The 19,012-nt window shown below is 42.1% G+C and overlaps 1 protein-coding gene and 1 long non-coding RNA gene across 2 annotated transcripts; both read left to right on the top strand.

The window, feature by feature from the left end:
- Positions 1-1,757: 1,757 nt before the first annotated feature.
- LOC141758446 (uncharacterized) lies at positions 1,758-12,848 on the top strand. The gene is made up of 3 exons (XR_012591877.1): positions 1,758-6,888; positions 8,017-8,062; positions 9,786-12,848. It is a non-coding gene; the product is annotated as an uncharacterized LOC141758446 (long non-coding RNA).
- A 1,509-nt stretch (positions 12,849-14,357) lies between these two features.
- On the top strand, positions 14,358-17,801 carry LOC141758437 (protein Tob1-like). Its single transcript, XM_074619859.1, has 2 exons — positions 14,358-14,613; positions 15,667-17,801. Exon 2 carries the CDS (start codon positions 15,832-15,834, stop codon positions 16,837-16,839), a length of 1,008 nt encoding a protein of 335 aa, XP_074475960.1. The 5' UTR covers positions 14,358-14,613; positions 15,667-15,831; the 3' UTR covers positions 16,840-17,801.
- Positions 17,802-19,012: the final 1,211 nt, after the last annotated feature.

Here is a 19,012-nt window from a genome sequence, read left to right as displayed (position 1 = left end):
ACACATCGGTAGAAGCTGTTTTTAGCTGTAAAACTGAAAAACTGTAATGAAAAGAGAAGTGGAGTATAATAACGCATGGGTTCCTCTGTGGTTTTACTCCTATGATGGTGAATATGTAAAAAAAAAAGAGAAGCTTAGTGCAAAAGAGTATAGAAGCAAAGAGACGAAACTCCTGTGATTTTTTCTGACAACAGCCGCTGCAGCCATTTTGGACTGAAAACAATTATTATATGTAGAATATTTTATTGTTCAACACAGGTCATTTCAGTAGAACATGACAATGACAATAGAATAGAAATCATTTTGTTTGACTTTTGTACGGCACTTTGTAGGCGGACGTTTTACTGGCGTCCGGAAGTCTCTTTCAGTCCAAAATGGCGGAAGCGTAGCTTTGCGGCTGGGCGCCGATGTTGCAATGGAACGAACTATTGACTTTCACTTCTTAGCAATATACGTTCTTTGTTAGCACTTGAGAACAGTTGACCAAAGACTAACTTTTCCTTTTTTTAAATCAATAACACTTACAGAAATGCTGATAGCTGCATCTGCGGTTCAGGTTGATGATTAGCATTAACGTTTATTTAAGACTAGTAGGCTTACGACGGACTATTAGGGCCATTGTAAAAAAATAAAATAAAAATAAAAATACGGAGCCGGGGAAGGGTGTAATATTACAAGAAAAAATATTCTGTACTAAGTATTCTCTGAGATTATAAAGTCATACATTTGCGAGGAAAAAACTCCAAAACACTGTGGTAACGCAAGCCACAGAGTGCAAAATATAATAATTATATTAGTATTAGTAACATAGAAAGAACATAAAATAAAACGTGAATATGTATCTTTCAGGACCTTCACCTCACTCAGAGGCCATCCTTACCCTAAGAAGACTACTTTAGGTGCAACGTAATTCTAATGTCAGAGAAAACCTGAGTTTCTTTCTTGCAAATTTATGACTTTATAATCTTAGAGAATATTTGAGTTTTTCCTCATAAATTTATAAATTTAATATTGAAAATTTATAAATTTTTTCCAGAATATTACCACTGTCCCTGGCTCCGTAATATATATTTTTTTACCTATATGGCATGGTCTCAATTAAATGAATAGTTCTATATTTGGGAACTTATCAGAATTTGTTTTTTTTTCCAAGTGTTAGCTTAGAAGATTGATACCACTCTCATGTAAGTGGGCCTACAAAGCTGGAGGGGGACATGGTTAGCCTAGCGTAGCATAAAAGCTGATAGCATTGAGCAGCTAGCAATAGATACATTCCGTTACTCCCATAAAAGCACAAATTAATAATTTTTTCATCTCAGTGTGAATAGAATGAAATAAACAAATGGTAATCGGTGAGCTTAGGGGTGTTGGCATGTGTATTTTTTTTTAAAAGAAAGCTTTAGAGAAAGTTTTTCTCCTTGTTTTTAGTCTACTCTAAGCTAGGCTAATCGCCTCCTGGTTCCAGCTCCATGCTACACGTACGGACATGAAAGTGGTGTAGCTCTTTTATTTAATGTTAGAACAACCTGGTGTCACGGGAAGGTGTATAAATACCATGGAATTACACGGACATTCCCCGTGTCATGATTACGCATTTTTGCCTTTTGGCATGTCATTTGTACGCCGCTTTTTGCATGTAATTTGTACGAGACGCAAATGTCCTCAGTTAGGATGAGGCAAGAAAAACAGTAACTTAGGTTCAGGCAAGAAAACCACTGAGTTAGGGTAAGGGAATAAGTCATGGTTGGGCTTAAAATAAGTACGGAAACAAAGTAAAACACGTACGGAAACAACTACGGAACACAGTGCTCACAACATTTACAGATGACAGCACACACTGTCAACAGATTCAGGGACTATTTCTTCAGAAAGAAGTTCCAATGAAAACCTGGGCAAAATAAATCCCAATTATAATAAACCAAAACTACTGTATCTGCATGACTAGTTCCCCCTGTGTGTGTCTAATATGAAAAAACTGACCCTTTAAACAATAACAAGCAACATCATGAAAAGCAAGCACTGATGTGAACCAAAGCCTCAGAATGAAGTGAGACATACTCCAATGTGTTTGCAATATGAACATAGAATTAGTCCAAATGCTGTTTATAGAATATATGAATAGTCTATATAACACAAGGCCTGGTAGAGAGTCCAGGCTAAACAATAAGAGTAGGTGTTGCTGTCGATGACATCAGGAGGGAGCCTATGAGGAAATCCTTTCCTTTATCATTCAAGTGTATTTCAGTTAGGCGTTGCCATTTCCATTTATCATCCGAACCGACTGAATTGACTGAATTGACCGCGTCGAGTATTCACCCCGTTGCTTTCTGATTACTGGGCTGAATTGCACTGAGTAGCAATTCCCAGCCAAAGAGCAATGTCACAATTACTCTCCTTCTCCCCTCCCCGGAGACTACAGCATTGAGCTGCTGATGCAGTTGCATGCAGCACAGCGGCCCCCGAAACGCTCGTTTTTCTGCACCGCGGCTCTTTTTTGTGTTCTCACGCTCTTTTTTGCCCAGCCTATCACCTTTCTCCGTTTCTATCAAAGGACATCCATCAGCGAAATATGGCTCCACCTTCTCTTGTTACCCCAGCAGCACTGTGTCAGCTCTCCGAATGGAGACTGCTGCTGCTGCTGGAGGGTGGTGGTGGTGGTGGTGGTGGTGGTGGAGGGGAGGTTACAGACAACGCACATTTGTCTCCATCAAAATTATATGTCACTTTTCCTGAGCGATTCACTCAATATTCAACATGTGAAGCGAGTGCCTCGTGACTTCCCATTAGGATGTTTACAATACATATACGGAGAGAATTAGTGAGCCATTACCTTCTCCACACATGACTGATCGTGACTTCTACCTCATTATTCCGTCTCATCCTGTTTCCCCGTCCTGGTCAGCTGTTTATGAAGGCAGATTGAAGCAAAGGATTAACCCTAGAAATAGAACAGGAGTAGATCTGACATTCCCATTCAAATCAACGTAGGATGGTCAGAGCAGCGGCCATTTTTTTTATAGGGATGATCGAACTTTTTCAGTCCCGATACCGACAGCGATACCTGGGCTTTGGGTATCGGCTGATACCGAGTACCGATCCGATACCAGTGTAATATTGAATTTAATGTATGGGATCATTCTTTTATGTGAAAGGAAACTTCAGGCTTGAATTAAACATTGCTCTCCTAACTTTGTAAAACAAAATGTAACAAATAAATACACAGACATAAATTTACTGAATTGTTATTTATTATTAAAATAATAAATTGTACACCAGCAATTTGGTAAAAAATCTTCAAAATGAACAGGAATTACAATTCAGGTGTAAACCTTTTTAACGCAGCAACAAACTTAAACCGGAATTCAAATTCCAGCATTTACTATATATATATATATATATAGTATATAAACATAGAATTGAATTGAACAGATCAGCCCCATTGTCACGATACCTGATCCAGCTATTTGAGTCAGTATCGACCCGATATCTGATCCGAATCGGTAGTCGTGCATCCCTACTTTTTTTATGTGTACTGTTGCCATTACGACCGTTGCAGTGGGCTGACTTCCTTATAAATTAAACTGACTTACGGCAAGCTCACTGAGGTGAGGTTTTTCAGTAACAAGTAAGACGATACGTTACAAAGCACAGAGAGCCAGAGTAAATGAGTAAAAGTCAACAACTTAATGCTTCATCCACAAACTCTTGTCACAGCGTAGGAAAGCACATCGCTACCGCCAGATGAGTGACTTTGTTCGGTTCATTTTCTGTAACCAGTGTAGCATTAAATTAGCCAGCTAGCTAGCTAACTAGCAGACAGCTAGCTGGCTAATTCCGCCATGCCTTATAGGGAATGGGAATGTGATGTCACCAAAAGCAAGTCCACCGTTTTTGGAGGATAAAGTCTAAGACTGCCATCTGTTGGTTGTTTACTGCAAGTGTCAAAAGCTAACACAAAACACTGCAGTGAATTAGATTCAAAAGCTGAATTGTAACATATTTACTGTAGTATACAGTCAGACACAAAGGTAGGCTAACGGTATGGGTTTCATTTTGCAAGATGTCGGTAGATTAAATATGCAGTATTAGCCGACGTTTTGCTAGTATTCCGTTAGTATAACATTAGCTATCTTATCTTTGGCCGGTTGATCGTGTAGTTGGCATCTGGCTTGTAGATCTTAATGTCATAGACCTACCCTTTTATAAATTGGACATCGGCCTCCAAAGATTTACATATTTTGAACTACTGACAGGTGTTCACTAACACCAAAACACATCAGACCGTAATGGGTGGCAAACTGTCAATGTCCTCCCTAATTTGTAAGGATCGATATCATAAACTAACTTCAATTTTCACTCGGTACGTTACCCTCCAAAAGTGGCAGCGCACCCCAGAATGCTCCGAGATTCCCGTTCTCTATCGCTACACTGGTCACAAGAAATGAGCTGAACAGCGGGCTGGTGGCCAGCGACAGCGCTGGGTTTAACGGTCCCTCCGCCTCACTTCCCCACCGCTCCGGAGAGGGACAAGCTAGCTAACTAGCTAACTAGCTAGCCATCCATCTCCAGAGCTGTGTCCGCTCTCTTCCCGGTGAGCTGCGGCAACACATTACGGCCCCACTTACGTGTGTTGTCACCATAACAACAATCGCCATTTTCCTTTTGTACTCGTCAAATGACCATGACCATGACCATTCAATGTCTGTTCTACTCCTTTTTCTATTTCTGTGGGATTAACCTCAACAACCTTATACTGCTTCATCTCTTCTTCCTCCTCTCCGTCAAGTTTGTCTCTGCAGCCCATCCACTCCTCTCCTTCCGTTGCATTTTCAACTACCAACTGTAAAAAAAAAAAAAAATGTCCTCGTTGCCATTTACGAGACGAGATCTGACATTTGTCAGAAAAAATAGCACTTGAGTGCTACTCTAACTGTTGGAAGAGCAAGAGGGTAATGTGTAAGAATAGTTGCCATGACTACATTGACATCATTTCTGGCAAACAGGATTGAGGGCTTCTCAATAGAGGGTCTGTGCAAATGCTGGCTGTGCATACACTTTGATGGGAGTTCATGGGGAGGAAAAAAAAGCCATATTTCAGGATGTGTTTGAGCTTGTAATGTTTCTGTTAATATTTTGTGATGATGCATGTTGTTCACATAATCTGACATCATCCGTCGCAATGCCCGCCCAGGGATGGATCTCACCCACACAGACGAGGGGAGAAATCTGTTTTAAGGAGCGTGGGGCGGGGGGTGGAGGAGGTTACAGTCCAAATGGAAGAGGAGCAAAGGGTGGTAAAAATACAAATCACATTGACAGGGACAGCCTGCCTACTGTAGCACACTCCATTCAGTATTCATGGAAATGTGACACATTCCCATTGCAATGGATGGCTCTCACTCTAAAAGCCATTCTATCCACAAGCACTGGCTGTTCATTTCAGAGCGTAATTGAATTTCTCAAAAAAGTCGATCTGCACCGCAAGGGCACAGCGTTGCCATGTAGTGTGTGCCGTCTGAGGCAGGACGGCAGCTGAAAAAAAAACCCTGGAGTGATCTTGTCTTCGTGCCATGCCTGCGTTATTAAGCTTACTCTGTTCTGTCCTGTTCTGTTGGCTGATTCATGACACAGCACCCGGCATGCTAAACATAATCCCCCGACATGCAACCAAATAGCAGAGCAGAATGGTATTTAAATAGGAGGAGCGCAGCTGATCCCCTTATTGTGTAACCTTCCTTCTCCTCCAGATGGCTTGATATGAATCTGTCCAGGGGTCAAAAACACTGTTACCGGGCTCAAATGTGAAACCACTGGGCGCTACATGGCAGGAACACGCTCATTATTCCACATAAACACCGCTTCATCCCCCATCTCTGCAGATGTATGGCAAGTAAGCTCAGACTAATGCCGACCTTACACCAAACGACTTTTCAAGCGACACATTTCCAATGTCGGAATAAATTCACGAGCTAGTTTTGCTAGAGTTGCGGCGCTTGCTCCCGTGATCTCGATCGTTTAGTGTGAGGTCGTCATAAAAGTCAGTCCGAGCTGTCTTAAGTCAGTCTATTTCTCGTCTTGATGTTCCAATACGTAAGTTTAATGACACGAACATTGTTAACAACCACTCTATTGGTTGCTACAGGAATGAGTCCTAAAACCCAGAAATGAGTCAGCATTTTAGCACTTCCGGTTCCCTCGTCTGGAAGTCAATGGGTTTTTTTTAATGTGTTTTTAGTTAGACGCCTGAAATAAGGTCTGTGGTTAACACAAGCTGAAGAGATTTCAATGTTTTGTTCTACGACATAAAATACGTCAGTAAATATCCCACTCATGAATTTTGACGCCTTTACGTGTCTTAATAAAGGCGGTTGCTAACAAGTGGCTAAATGAGACTACTAAACGTCATCACGCCGACTCTTCCACCTTTACAGCCTTGTGGTGTCGCTCATGCAACCGTGGTGTAGTTCGTCTATAGCCTAACGTTAGCTTTTTACTTCTGGCGATTGCATTCACACTTCAAAAATCATAAAAGTACAGTAGTGTTGATTTGTGATGATTATCTTGCTGAAAAAAACGCGTAAGTATCATAAACGTGTGTTTGCCACAGAGCTTATTTTCTGCAATAATCTAAAACCCAATACAAATTCTACATTGGCTTTTTGTCAAGGGAACCCAGGGCGATTCTGACTTAAAGTTGGCCTACAAAATGACATCATCCCTGCAGCACTCTATTGCAGCACCAAACAGGAAGCGGCAAACGGGATGGAAAGTAAACATGGGGAAACTGGTGGAGTTGTGTAGTGAACAAGAGCGCCTTTTTGACGTGTCCTCCCATTTGTACCACGATAGAGTGGAGAAGGAAAAAATCTGCAGCTCTCGAAATCCCCGGTGAGTATGCCATACGGTATGCTATAGCTAGCTAGCTGACCACTGTCCCAAACGGGGCTACTTGTAAGCTAACTTTAGCCACTGGAATATTTGCTATTAGCCTATGAGCTAAAAGTACGTTTCAGCTAGGGCTGTCAAAGTTAACACGATAACGCAAATTCAGTCATTTCTTAAATGTCAATGTCAATTTGCAATTGATCTTTCTGAGGTAGTAGCAGGCTCTGTTTTAAGGCTAGAGTGAAGGCACTGGCATCATATGAAACTAAAAAAAACAAGGAATCCATGTCACACTAGCTTGTCGCGAAGGAGGGTAAATAATGCTCCAAACCTATGTCAAATCTTGGCGAGGAAAAACTGGCATGGCCATTTTCAAAGTGGTCCCTTGACCTCTGACCTCCAGATATGTGAATGAAAATGGGTAATCATGGATAATGGATAATCACATGCAGTTTGGGGCAAGTCATAGTCAAGTCAGCACACTGACACACTGACAGCTGTTGTTGCCTGTTGGGCTGCAGTTTGCCATGTTATGATTTGAGCATGTATTTTTTATGCTAAATGCAGTACCTGTGAGGGTTTCTGGACAATATCTGTCATTGTTTTGTGTTGTTAATTGATTTACAATAATAAATATATACATACATTTGCATAAAGCAGCATATTTGCCCACTCCCATGTTGATAAGAGTATTAAATACTTGACACATCTCCCTTTAAAGTACATTTTGAGCAGATAATAAATGTGTCATTAATTGTGATTAAATATTTGAATGGATTGACAGCCCTAGTTTCAGTTGAAGATTGCGGCTTCAATCATATAAATGTGGCTGCCGTTCTCTCTCTCTCTCTCTCTCTCTCTCTCTCTCTCTCTCTCTCTTTCTCTTTCTCTCCTATATACACCTGTGTGTGTCGATTTATATGATTGAAGCTAGCAATCTTCAGCTGAAACATACAGTTAGCTCGTAGGTTAATAGCAAACATTCCAGTAGCTAACGTTAGCTTGTAAGTAGCCCCATTCAGGACAGTGGGTGCTAGCTAGCTATAGCATACTCACCGGGGATTTCAAAGGCTGCAGTATTTTCTGTCCACTTCCTTCTCAACAGTTTTCCTTCTTGTAAATTTCCACCAGGAGCAGGATGTGACATCATCTCAAAAGGAATTTAGTTGTAGATTTTGTAAGTAGTGACCCTGCAAGATCCCCAGTCTTTTGCAAAATAGTATAGTCTGACTAAAAACTCTGTGACTTAAGAAACATTGTCTTCAGATGTGAGAGAGTGTTAGACTTTAGTCTTTTAAAAATCTTTTTAAATTCTCCTAGTGTACCCAGAAATGTCTGTGTTGTCCATGCATGCCGGTATGAGAGGTGTCGGAGGGGGCTGTGGAGGCAAATATTACCACTGCTTATATTAATGTCATTCCTGGCACTGGTGTGTGAAAAAAAAGCTCTCTGGCCTCGCTCTGCCTGCCGCAGCATTTGTAAACAACTCGAGAGGAAGCAGCGCCCGACCCCCAGACTCAAGTAGACTGTCATGTACCAGAGTAAAGACTCATTTTCTAAACTTTTAAATGATTTCTTTCCCTGTGTAAACAGCTCATACACGCTGCAGATTTACCGCTTTTCTGCCCGCTTTCATCATCACAGTCGAGTATTTAAAGACCATCGTTCCGTTTGAATTTAGGGGAAGAATAAAGCAGGTGCTTGTGTGCATGAAGCTATAAATTCCAGTGAGCAGCGTAATCTTAGATTGCTATCACTACAGATCCGCCGTGAATACTAATTGAGCACCACCTCCTCCTCTTCCACGACCAAGACTGTATTCCAATAGCAGAGCAGTAAAACTTCTGTTCCACACACGATCACATTTATTCAGCTGGTAAATGATACGTATGCACAGAGAACTTCAATAACAAAAAGTACCTGCTGAAGACAACGTTTGGAGTTTGAGAGAGGATTGTAAGAAACAGTAGGGCTGGGAATCGTCATTTACCATAACAGTACCAATACCAGTACCCTTAAAGGTCCCATATCGTGCTCATTTTCAGGTTTATACTTGTATTTTGTGTTTCTACGAGAATATGTTTACATGCTGTAATGTTAAAAAAAAACATTATTTTCCTCATACTGTCTGCATGAATATGCCTGTATTCACCCTCTGTCTGAAACGCTCCGTTTTAGCACATTTCAACGGAATTGCGATGGAATTGCAACAGAATAGTGTTGCTAAGCAACAGCTTGGGTCCATGTGTACTTCCTGTCAGTAGATGTTATTCACATACACTGCAAGCAGGAATAAACTGGGACACATTTAGATTGTTTACGTTTAAAACAGTGAAATGGTCTAAATATTGTATATTTGTGACATAACAAATGGACTAAAATCCTGACAGCTTGATTCAAATGCAGAGTTTCTGAATACGGGCTGCGTGTATTTCCCTGTGGATAGAGCGTTTCAATACTTTCGCTGTATTTATATAGGACTTAAGCCTGCTTTATAATGTAAAAGACATGAAAATCTCACTTTTTACAATATGGGACCTTTTCATATAAAACAATTGACTACAGCAGCTTTAAAAAGGAGAAATGATCCAAGATGTTTTGGTCTTTTTGGGTGAAGATGTTATTGTCTACAATATACTGTACATAAAGATTTATGCTGCTGTAATTGGTTGGAGGTCACAAAATGTTGAAATATAAAGAAATGAAGATAAATTAACCTGTCTTCAAAGGAGTTCAGGGTTTAATGAAGAAAGCTAAGAGCCTGTAGTTTGTTATAGCAATTTTGGCCCCGTATTTTGAATTCTACTTGTTCATCTTCTAAGGAAAGAAACAAAGTGCTACATGAGTTGCATAACATAAATTGAAAAGGGTAATAAAGACGTCTCTGCTTTATCCTGCAGGTGGAAATTCTGCTCTTGAGATACGAAGAAAGCCGACACGGTGACTGTGAAAGTCGCCTTTCTGAACACTTTGAGCTTTGAAGTCCACTGGATAGAACAAGATCTAATAAATCTACCTGAGCTCTCTTAGTGTTAGTCAAATAGCCAAAAGAAATGAATGCTGTGTCTGTGGCACCTTTCATCATACAGCACGCTCACACGAGCAATGCTTTTTTTTGCCACTTGTTTCAGTTCAGTAGGCAATTTCTTTCCATATAAAATGGCTGTTTTCTTGGTAGTAAGCAAACAAAGAGTGGCACATATTCATAATATATCTACTCTTACATTTCATCCTCCCCCAGTACTGAGCATGTGATGTTACACATATCAGATTAATATCCAGTGACCACATCTGGGAATTCAACAGAGCTTGTGTGCGGCTACAAAGCCAGAGTGAAGAGAAAAAGGATTCCACAGCTTTGTGAAGAGAAGGGGTATGTGAACGGACTTCACTAAAATATTTGCAAGAGTCATGCTAAAAACATCTCACTTCATTAGCCGTGTTTACCTCCAGCTCCCGGGCCAGACAGACTCACAACAACAGGAGGAAACCTTCACCACTCACCAGATCCATACTCTGGTGGGGAATAACAAATAGGTCATTGAAAAGCACCACCGACACCCACAGCCAAAACTAACACTTACTTACTGAGTAGACACAGTGGGAGAAGGGAGCAGAGGGATTCTGGGCCTGCTCGTGGTATTTCTTACAGTGCTGGGAAAAAGTAGTGATGCAGCCTATACTACAAATTGAAACATGTTTGAACATTTGGTCACAGTCACACATTTCCTGTGCTGTGAGAAGCCTGCTCTGGTGGCCTTGGTGTGTCTCCAGGGCTCCCACGGTGTGTTAAGTTTGTGCCCGGGTCATCCATCACACGAGATCCTCGGTGGCGGAGGGACTCATCTCTCACACCTGCTGAGACTCAATCTGGAGGCTGGAAGGACTCTCCATTGTGCCTTGCAGCGTCCTGTAGCCCTCCGGTTGCGTTTTATAGCACCGGGATGTGGTACTGAGCTAAACATTGTGATAAACCACGATTGGCCTCCATATATGGGGTTCATGTATACATTAAAGTGGCAGTAGGCAGAATAGTTTTTGGCATCATTGAGCAAATATTCCCTAATCACCTTTCAGCATATTGTAATTCAAGTGTTCTGAGAGAAAACTAGACTTCTGCACCTCCTCATGGCTCTGTTTTCAGGCTTAAGAAAATGTAGCCCGTGAAGGGAGACTTTGGCCAATCACAGGTCATTTCAGAGAGAGAGCGTTCCTATTGGCTGTTCATGCAAAGGAGGCAGCTGTCAATCACTCGCAAACTTGCATTGATGAAACTAGGCAGCGCTGATCAAATATGAATCAATATTCTGTTACTGTAATGCCTATTTCTCGCGTAAAACGTTCTCAGAAACATCTTGTAGTGTACTGTTCAGATGTAAAATGAGAAAGTTTGCTCTGGATGGTGGGCGGTGCTTGGTATTTCCTCAACTGATCTCAACATGGCGGCCGGGTCACAACATTTTTATTTTTTATTTTTCTATCATTCTGTATCTTCCCAGTGGTGTTCCTTATATATTCATATCCGAACATTGAAATTTTTGGTCAAAGTACGTATGTTTTATAGTCAAAATGCTATTTTCCCAAGCCCTTCTAAAAGCTTTTTTCCCCACGTGACCTGACGGAGGTTTCTCCATGATGACGCTGCTCCATGTACAGTATATACAGTATATATCTTTAATGTGTATTAAAGGAACAGTGTGTAACTTTTCAGGGGATTTATTAGCAGAAATGGAATATGATGTATAATCACCTGAAACTAAGAGTCGTGTTTTCTTAAGCTTAGAATGAGCCCTTCATATCTACATAGGGAGCCGGTCCTCTTCATGGAGTCCGACATGTTGCTTCGCCGCGTTTCTACAGTAGGCCAAAACGGACAAACCAAACACTGACCCTAGAGAGAGACTTTCGCATTTTTGCGTTGCCTGAAGGCCACTGTAGGTCTCCGACATGCTTGTGAAACTGCGGGAACGTGAGCCGTAGTAACCGTAGTACTGCCAGCTGCCGTCTGACTTCCTTTGCTCCTAAAGTAGTGTTATTATGGTATGCAGCGAGGCGGACGGCGTTACCACGGTTTTGCACTTGGCAGCTCACATTGCCGCAGTCTTGGAAAGGGAGGAGTGAGCGGAGGGGTACTCGGTTGGTTGCAGTCGGCAACCACACCACTAGATGCCGCCAAACCCTTTAACTTTACATACAGTTACTTAGTAACTCGGCATGCTCCCAGTTTTTAGAAGCAGACAGGAGTACCGGCACGGAAGCTAAGCGATGTACTGCTGTGAACGCCACGTTAGTTCGGATCCGAAAGAACACAAACAAACAAACCAATGGATGCAGCGGTAGACCAGCAACACCTGTGTTCTGCGAGGTAAAATGACTGTTTTTGTGAAAGGAGTCTGGTGGCTTTGAAGACAGCGATATACAGTAACTGCTTCAGTTCCCCGTCAGAAAGGGCTGTCTGACGGTGAGGTAAAGTTTTGAAAATATTCTGAATATAGCGTACTCTTAAACTGATATTGATATTTTTAGTTGGCTAAACTACATTTTTCTGCTGCTCCCGTCCACAGCCGCTTTACCTCGCCATCAAACAGCCCTTACAGCCCGGGAACTGAAGCCGTTATATCGCTCTCTCCAAAGGCACCAGACTCCATTCACAAAAACAATAATTTTGCCTCTCAGAACACAGGAATACACATACAACCCCACCTCAAAAAATCATAACTAACCCTTTCAGTTGTTCCCAAACTTAGCACATCTAATGTTAACTCAGCTAGTGCTAGCGTTCACATTATTCATAACCTTATTGATTAGCTTACTTTGGTAACCTGCGTCTGTGCTTTTTGCTAACGGCTGAGTTTTCCATTTGAAAAGAAATTGGAAAAGAACGCATATGGACCTGCCCTTTAACTATCTGCAGACTTGAGTGAGAAAAGGAGTAATGCTACGAATACAAAAAACACACTTAAAGAGACAAGAACGACTATGAAATAGTGATGAAACACTCCGTCTCTGCTTCTCTTCTCTTTGTACTCCATACATCCTCTTAAAGCAAATGTTCTCACCGGGGATATAGCCGGCTGTCCAAGGCCACTCTGATGTTTGCCATTATGTATAATGTACTTTGAAGCATTTTAGCTCAGCGGAGAAAAAAAGGAGATGAATGTGTCTGTTTTTTTTTCATTTGTACTATCATGATTTAGTGAGGAACATGACTTGGACAACAGACTGTGTAAATTAATTATTATTGATTCAGACCAATCACATACGCCTCTGAAATGATATCGACTCCCCAGCTGTTCCCTCTAGAGAGTCTGTAAGTAGCAGGCAGCTCTCCTCTAAATCAGCTCTTAAATGGAACATTTACAGATTCGACATAGGGGTTTTTGAGTCAGGAAATACTTTGTGAACAGCCTCTCTTCTCTCCTCCTCCTTCCCAGGCCTCCAACCTCCCTTCCTCCCTTCCTCCCTCCTTCCTCCTTCCCTACCGGCTGTACAATTCATGTGGCATTGTATTTATTGTACAAACACACAGTGCAGGAGCCCATGTTAGGTAAGAACCGTCTGTGGCGTCAAACACCTTAGGCCCGACAGGGGAGAGCTTTGCATTGTACAGCTGCTGAAAACGAGTCAGCGTGCAGACACCAGATCCATTGTGTAACAATGCATTTTCACAGTCCACAGACCTTATAATGGAGAGAACTTTATCACAGTGGGACAAGAATGACAATATTTACACAGATGGCAATTATGAGATTCCATCTGTTTTGTTTAAAAGTGGTGGCGATTGTGCTGTATCATAGAACACCACTCTCTGTAAGCGGATGCTGTTTAGGTTTAGATACACAGCTGGCTCAAGGAACATCAGAATGTTATTGGAGCAGGAACACAACCAGTGACAGGTGTGTCCCTCCGCCACAGTGACTATCTAGCTCTGTTTAACCCTGTAGTGGCAAGAGCAGAGTCAAATGTGGTTTCATTTCAGTGTTGTGCTGGCAGCAGTATTACACAGACTATTGAGCATTATCATCACAATAAACTCCTTGTTCAGCCATAGGTTTCATGCATGACTGAGCACAACCTCTGAGCACAGAGGACCTTTTAAGAAGGCTTTGCATCACATAAAAGACATGGAGACATATCAGTCTTTTACCCTACCGCCATGTTGATGTAAGGATTTTTTCAATGGTGTTACAAGAATCGTATTTTACCCCCAAACTAGGCTTTCAAAAGATATTTTAGGTAAAAACCTGCTCGAATAAAATAGTCCAGAGCACATGAAAGGCAAACCACTACCGTAAATAGAACCCTGCCGTTGATTGAGCACCAAAGCGTCCAATCACAGCGGTAGGTGGGGGTAGCTGTTGATGACGCGGCCGCGCTCGGCCAATAGAAACGCGTTGCTGGGTGTTGACCTCTGCGAGCCGCATCACCACCCACTCCATGTCCGTGGCGGAGGACTACTATATAAACAAACGAGCTCAAGTTTTAAAGGGCAGAGTTGTAAAAACTCCCAGGCTGTGGGGAGTTAAGCTTTCAAAGCCTGCGAACCGGAATTCAACTATTACCCCACAGAAGAACAAAACACGCCTGGAGCTTTATAAAGACACGACGACGGCAGCATCATTTTGTACCTCCTTTAGAAAGCAACACTAGAGGCTGAACGAGCTGAACGACTGCTGGAGCGACTCTGGACTCTGGCTAGTTAAAGAAGGACCTGCTGTCAACTTCCATGTAAGTAAATATCAATGTAACGTCGACATAACGTTGTTTAGTCGTCAACTGAGACGGTTGTGTATTATTGTGTTGACATCCTGTTGGTTGTTGAGCTGTCACGCAGTGGTGTTACTGATCGTTGGTGTTACAGTCTAGTATTCAGGCTGGAGCCGACAGAGGCTCATTCAGATGCTACATAGCTCTCTACGGTCGACAGTCCACATTAAAGCCTATCTTCTTCTTTCCTCGCCGTTAACGGTGACGTTACCGTGTGCTGTCCGTGCCCGTATGTCTTTGGCTCACCGTGAGGGAACACTGATAACGATCCGGTCGAGCTAAACATGAACAGTATCTGGCTGACATCTCTGATCACACCCTTCATTCAGTTGGCTAGCTTAATGCTAGCTGATGCTAGCTGCTCGGCTATGATCGTGAGGAGAAGGAAAGACTCTTTTCTGTTCATCGTCACTGTCTTAATGTGATCATGATGGTGCCGTCTGCTCTGCTGTAGAAAGCTGCTTTACAGCCGTGGTTAGACTCTGAATGTTGATGATTATGTAACAGCAGTTTTCGTCACCAGCTCGTACGTGCTCCTCTCCCCACTGTAGCCCAGTCGGTGCTAGATTAGCCTGGTTGGGTTAAAAAAAAACACGGATTATTCCACTCGCAACGCACGAGGAAGGAGTTTTTTGCCCGAACATGTCCGAGTGCCAAAATGAGGCAATCGAACATCATTGGGACTTGACACCTGCCATCAGATCCAGATCCAGCGCCCTCCGCAGAGGTCAACCGTGCTGGCGTATTTGTGTCCCACTAGACCGCTGGGGAACACACACTGCTGACACCGTCTCTGAGTCAGTGGCCTCTGTTTATTTATAGCTGTTTATATTGTACAGCTGAGATACAGCACTGCTGTGTGTGTGTGTGTGTGAGGGGGGGGGGGGTGTAATAGAGATTACTAGCTAATACAGATGGAATGTCATTAATCATGTTTAATTTGATCTTTTTCTGCTTGTATTAGAAATCGCTTCATATACTTAATTCCTTTTTGTTGTTGTTGCTCTGTTTCAGGATCCTAAACCTAACCCAGTTGCAGGAAGGATATTCATTTTGGCAACAAGCACTCAATCAGAGTTTTTTCATCAAACCGATCCCTGCTGCCGTGGAGGTTTTTGCAACGCTCAGAACAAGCAACCCTGTGACGGAAAAAGAATCGCCCTCGCCACCGAAGCAGCTATGCAGCTTGAAATTCAAGTAGCACTCAACTTTATTATTTCCTATTTATACAACAAACTCCCTCGACGACGCGTGAACATCTTCGGCGAGGAGCTCGAGAGGCAGCTGAAAAAGAAATATGAAGGCCACTGGTATCCGGATAAGCCATACAAAGGATCAGGGTTCAGGTGCATCCATGTAGGGGAGAAGGTGGACCCCGTGGTGGAGCAGGCAGCCAAAGAGAGCGGGCTGGACATCGAAGACGTCCGGAATAATCTCCCTCAGGACCTTAGCGTGTGGATCGACCCGTTTGAGGTTTCCTACCAGATCGGGGAGAAGGGACCGGTCAAGGTGCTATATGTGGATGATAACAATGAGAACGGGTCGGAGCTGGACAAGGAGATAAAGAACAGCTTTAATCCTGAGGCCCAGGTCTTCATGCCAATCAGCGACCCCGTCGGGGCTTCCTCAGAGTCCAGCTCCCCCTCCCCTCCTTTCGGGCAGTCCGCTGCCGTGAGCCCCTCCTTCATGCCACGCTCCGCCCAGCCCTTAACCTTCACCACCGCCACCTTCGCTGCCACCAAATTTGGCTCCACTAAAATGAAGAGCAGCGGCCGTGGCAACAACGCCAACAGCGGCAGCAGCAGCAAGGTGGCCCGCACCTCCCCTACCAATAACTTGGGTCTGAATGTCAACACCCTATTGAAGCAAAAAGCCATCTCCACCTCCATGCACTCACTGTACGGGCTAGGCCTGGGTCAGCAGCAGCAGCAGCAGCAGAAGGCCTCTGCTCTCTCCCCTAACGCCAAGGAGTTTGTGTTCCCCAGCCTCCAGGGCCAGGCCAGCCCTGGAGCCGTGTTCCCCGGGGAGGGCTCCCTGGGCCTCGGCCCCATGCAGTACAACAATGCCTTTGACGTGTTCGCGGCCTACGGAAGCCTCAACGACAAGTCCCTTATGGATGGCCTCAACTTCAGTCTGAGCAACATGCAGTATTCTAACCAGCAATTCCAGCCAGTCATGGCTAACTAAACTCATCACCAAGATGTTATTTATGAATGATGGTGGCTAAAAGAGAAGGAAAAACAAAAACGCACACTTAGAAAAACTGGACTTTCAAGGATTATAGTCTCTAGTCAGTCAAGCGCATGTGCCCAAGGGTGTTTTTACTGTGCCCCCTTGAGTTTGTTTCTACTAAAAGCTTGTACAAACACATCCAAGCTTGGTTACTTCAATTCAACATGCATCATTGTTTTTCTTTTTCCTTTTTGCCAACCAAGCACAAAATTTTTTACCATGTTGAGAAAATACTCCAAAAAAAACCCTTAAAAAAAAAAATATAAGCTTCAAGTTTTGGCCTCTTACAGTATTTTACAGGTGGTAAGACGAGGCTGATTTTTATGAATTGGCACTACTAAGTGGGGTTACTTGGTCTTTTTCTAATTGTATAATTTAATTTAGTACAGAGTTTGTAAGATATCAGAGTATATATTGTTTCTATGACATGGTGTTGCATTTATATCTTTTTACTACTCCAGTGATCTGTGATGGCTGCAGCAGCTTTTCCTTATTTTTTCTTTTTTTAAAAGATAATTGTTAAAGAAATACATCTTTAAAAAAAAAGTACATGAAATATTCTAAAGATTGTGTACAGAGTATTCCTTAGTGGTGGAATTCAAGTGTAGGAATATTTGCTTTTTTTCTGAAAGATGAATTGTATTTTCTGTTAAGAGGTTAAAAAGATTTTTGCTATACAATGGACAAAATGTAATCGTATGAATATTAATTTTGTACCTACATTGTGCAATACTTGATAAAAAATACGGTATAACAAAGTATTTTGAGTCAGTGTCTTACATGTCAAGAGGGACTGAAATAGTTTATATTGTTAAGTTTGTATTAAATGCTTAAAAATTATATGCTTGTCTTTATTTTTTTTAATTTCATATTTGCACCCTGGTCTTTTTAATAAAATAAACTCCAGTTGAACATGATCTGTGGAGAGCGGACTTATTTATTGCTTGTTTGAACACATCGGTGACTTCTATTTTTAATATTTAACCAGTAGCAGACTTTGCCGTTGGGCAATCTTCTGCCTGAGCAGATAGTATTGCTGGTCACATGCTAGGAGTTGCCACTCTGTGTCATGGGGGCAACTTGAGGTTAAAAATGACGACTTGACTGTGGAATCTTGTGTGTGGCAACATAAAGTGTGGAGTGTATGCACTATAAACTTTGGATCTGTTCAGGGTTGAAGGTTGAAGGTTAGTGTCTCACGTGACTCATGGCTGTGAAGACAGGTGCAGAGCTAATTATGATCACACTCACTGTAGCGGTATGACGCATCACTTTGCATTTAGCCTGTCTTTGTTTATTTCAGGGTTGATATGTGTTGATGTGGTGGTATGTTTACGGGCTTGACAACATGGGAGTGTCGTAATCACGCTGGTTAGCTATAATGGGCTTGGACATCATGTGAAGGAAAGAGCAGAACAGAGTAAAGAACAAGCCAACCTAAAGACATAATCACATTTGCAATTCTGTGTGACTCAAACCTCTGAGGAGGAAACGGCCTGTGCGGTTTTATGCACAAACAACGCCTCCTCCTGTCTTTGTCAAAGACTTGTTGTGCACACAGAAGTGTCATTATGGCTGAGCAAATAGCCAGCTAAACACACCTAAAGCCTGTTATAAATGTTCCTAAATGACTTTATTATACGACTGTTTATTTTCTTAAATGCCCGACCTAATGACGAACACTTAAGTGCACTTTATAGCGCTGTTATGTAATTACTTTTCATTCTGTACATTCCGTAATAGTGTCTTTTGGTTTATATGAAAAGAGAACATACATTGAGTAACAATGTTGTTACATTTCTGCAGTGGAAGAATCACTCACATCATGTACTTGAGTAAAAGTGCTAATACAATAATGTAAAAAAATACTCCGTTCAACATCACATTTACTTAGAAATCAGAATCCGGTTTTATTTCGCTAAGTATATACATACATGGAATTTGACTCCGGTTTTATGCAGCTCTCTCAATGTACTTACACAGAATAAAAGAATACAATAATACAAATAAAAATAAAATGTCTATATACAAGTCAAGTGTTCTGGAAGTTGTAAACAATACAAATAGTGCAAAGAAATAAATACTGGATGGATATACATGGACTGGATGATTATGTACAGTATGTACA

The sequence above is a fragment of the Sebastes fasciatus genome, chromosome 20 (genome assembly GCF_043250625.1).
Source record: "Sebastes fasciatus isolate fSebFas1 chromosome 20, fSebFas1.pri, whole genome shotgun sequence".
NCBI lineage: Eukaryota > Metazoa > Chordata > Actinopteri > Perciformes > Sebastidae > Sebastes > Sebastes fasciatus.
Note: the sequence above shows the minus strand (reverse complement) of the source record. Positions and strands in the feature narration are given on the sequence as shown.

Bases quoted from the DNA above. Each gene is read 5' to 3' on its own strand.
- LOC141758437 (XM_074619859.1), top strand. From the start codon at position 15,832: ATGCAGCTTGAAATTCAAGTAGCACTCAACTTTATTATTTCCTATTTA.